This window comes from Papaver somniferum, chromosome 1 (assembly GCF_003573695.1).
Source record: "Papaver somniferum cultivar HN1 chromosome 1, ASM357369v1, whole genome shotgun sequence".
In the NCBI taxonomy this organism is placed as follows: Eukaryota; Viridiplantae; Streptophyta; class Magnoliopsida; order Ranunculales; family Papaveraceae; genus Papaver; species Papaver somniferum.
In genome coordinates this window covers 175575510-175578441 of record NC_039358.1, presented here as the reverse complement: position 1 = coordinate 175578441, position 2932 = coordinate 175575510, and the positions used below count along the sequence as shown (strand labels likewise).

Here is a 2932-nt window from a genome sequence, read left to right as displayed (position 1 = left end):
CTCTTCCACTTTGCGACCACTGCTTACATCTTATGTTTTGAATATAGTAGTAATCACTACTAAAGTTAGTAAATCTAACTAAACAAAAAGCCCGCCACTATCAGTATTGTTTATCACTTAGCTTAAGTTCCGTGAATAGCTAATGTACGTTTCCAAATTATAAGACGTTATCAGCACGAATCGCTCCCGACGCTCGACGGCCAAGCTACTACTGTTCAACAACTAAAATACAAGGAGTATAGGTAGTTGTTGTTCCTTTGAATATTTTTCTTAAATGGCAGCTTATAATTCTGCTCTGTTTAAAATTACCTCGACATTAAAATTGTGCGGGGAAAATGTCACTGAGGAACAAATGTTAGAGAAAACATTTACAACTTTTCATGCCTCGAATGTGCTCCTGCAGCAGCAATATCGAGAGCGTAAATTTACAGAATATTCCGAGCTAATTTCCTGTTTGTTGATTGCAGAGCAGAATAATGAGCTTTTATTAAGAAACCATGAAACTCGTCCTGTTGGTTCCGCAGCGGTGCCTGAAGCACACGCAGCTACACATTTCAGACAAGGAAATAATCATGGTAATAAAGGAAAACGTGGAAATGGTAAAGGAAACCAACTTGGGGGCCACAAAAATGAACGAGGAAAGGGTGCCCGTTACCAGCCGTACCAACGGCCGCTAAAAATTGCGGAACCAAAGGAACCGAAGCAAGAAAAGGGAAAGGGTTCTTCTAGTCAACCTCCTCAGAAAAGTGTTTGCTATCGGTGTGGCTTAACTGATCACTGGCAGCGTACCTGTCGTACGCCGGAACATTTTGTTAGGCTCTATCAGGCGTCCCTGAAGCGACCTGCCGAAGACATAGAGACAAATTTAATTGAAGCCAGTGCCCCCAGTACCAGTGATACCCACTTGGATGTATCTGATTATCTCGTCGACCTTGAAAGTGGCGAGCCTAGTCAGTTTTCTTTTGATGAGCTGTAGGACTGTTTCTTCCTTATGCCCTGTAGTATATTTCCTTGTGTTTTCTGTATGTTTTTTTTTGTTTTCTTTTCTCTTGTTATAATTTTGGGTGTGTTCTTTTTGGTGATGTATACCACATTTTTTGGTGTAGTATAAGTGGACATTTTGGTAGTATTGTTGCTTAATTTTGTCTCGTCTATTTGTGTTAAAGGATATTGATTCCAGAAGTAATCTATCCAAAATGGACGATGGGGATGTTTGTTTAGTTGACAGTGGAACAACAAACACAATTTTTCGAACCCATAAATATTTTATAACCTTGAAGAGGTTTAAGGGTAATGTGAATACCATTTCGGGTTCGAGTAATATGATAGACGGCTCCGGAAGAGCGTGTATCATTCTACCAGGTGGTACAAAATTAATTATTGAATACGCCTTATATTCTACCAGATCCCAAAGGAATTTGTTGAGTTTTAAAGATATTCGGCATAATGGTTACCACCTTGAAACAGCGGATGAGCATAATATGGAGTACCTGTATATTACTTCATCTGCCTCGTGCCAGAAGCACGTTGTGGAGAGGCTTAAGGCCATCTCTTCTGGGTTATATCTTATGAGAATTCGAACAGTCGAATCTCATATTGTCATTAACCAGAAGTTTAATGACCCTGAATTATTCAAGCTTTGGCATGACCGGCTTGGACACCCAGGTTCTACCATGATGAGTAGAATAATACAAAATGCTCATGGACATCCGTTACAAAACAAGAAACTTTTGTTAATTAAGGATATGAATTGTGTTGCTTGTTCCCTAGGAAAACTGGTTATAAAACCATCCTTAACCAAAGTTGTTATTGAGTCACCAACATTCCTACAGAGGATACACGGTGACATTTGTGGGCCTATCCACCCACACTGTGGACCATTTCAATACTTTATGGTATTGATAGACGCATCTGCTAGATGGTCTCATGTCTGCTTATTATCAACACGTAATGTTGCATTTGCCAGACTGCTTGCCCAAATTATTCGGTTGCGAGCCCATTTTCCGGACTTTCCTATTAATTCCATTCGGCTTGATGGCGCTAGTGAATTTACATCTAAGGCTTTTGATGCTTATTTCCTTTCAGTTGGTATTGATGTCGAGCATTCTGTAGCACATGTGCACACTCAGAATGGATTAGCTGAGTCTTTTATAAAGCATCTTCAGTTGGTTGCTCGACCCATGCTTATGAGCACTAAATTACCAGTTTCTGCATGGGGACATGCTATTTTGCACGCAGCGGCTTTAGTCCGACTTCGACCAACTTCTAGCCATCAATACTCCCCTCTACAACTTGTCTTGGGGAAGCAACCAGATATTTCGCACTTACGTGTCTTTGGTTGTGCTGTTTATGTGCCTATTGCACCACCACAACGCACTAAATTCGGTCAACAACGTCGCCTTGGTATTTATGTTGGTTTTGATTCAACGTCTATTATAAGATATTTAGAGCCTTTAACAGGTGATATCTTTACTGCCAGATTTGCAGATTGTCATTTTGATGAGACACTTTTCCCGCCGTTAGGGGGAGATGATAATCCGTCAAAAGAACGGCGTGAAATATCTTGGTACACACCAAGTCTGTCTCATCTTGAACCTTGCACTAATCAATCTGAAATTGAGGTGCAAAAGATTATACATCTGTAAAATATTGCAAACCAAATGCCTGACGCATTTACTGATACTGGTCGAATTACAAAATCCTATGTGCCTGCTAGAAATGCTCCAGCTCGGATTGATGTACCGACGGGACAAATTGGGAGCTCAGCGACAAACGAGTCATCAAATCCACGCCTGAAGCGTGGACGACCAATTGGTTCAAAAGATTCTGTCCCTCGAAAGAGGAAGAGACAATCTGTCTCAATCAAAGGTAGTGCTCCTGAAGAGGCTACAGATAGTGCTCCTGAAGAGACAATCAAAGAACGATCCACTTT

The 2932-nt window shown here is 40.8% G+C and overlaps 1 protein-coding gene across 1 annotated transcript; it reads left to right on the top strand.

Annotated features, from left to right (window-relative positions):
• The first annotated feature begins 274 nt into the window (after positions 1 to 274).
• Positions 275 to 976, top strand: LOC113354524. Its single transcript, XM_026597838.1, has one exon. It carries the CDS (start codon positions 275 to 277, stop codon positions 974 to 976), a length of 702 nt encoding a protein of 233 aa, XP_026453623.1.
• Positions 977 to 2932: the final 1956 nt, after the last annotated feature.

Excerpts from the sequence above, each read along its gene's own strand:
- LOC113354524 (XM_026597838.1), top strand. The coding sequence starts at position 275 with ATGGCAGCTTATAATTCTGCTCTGTTTAAAATTACCTCGACATTAAAA.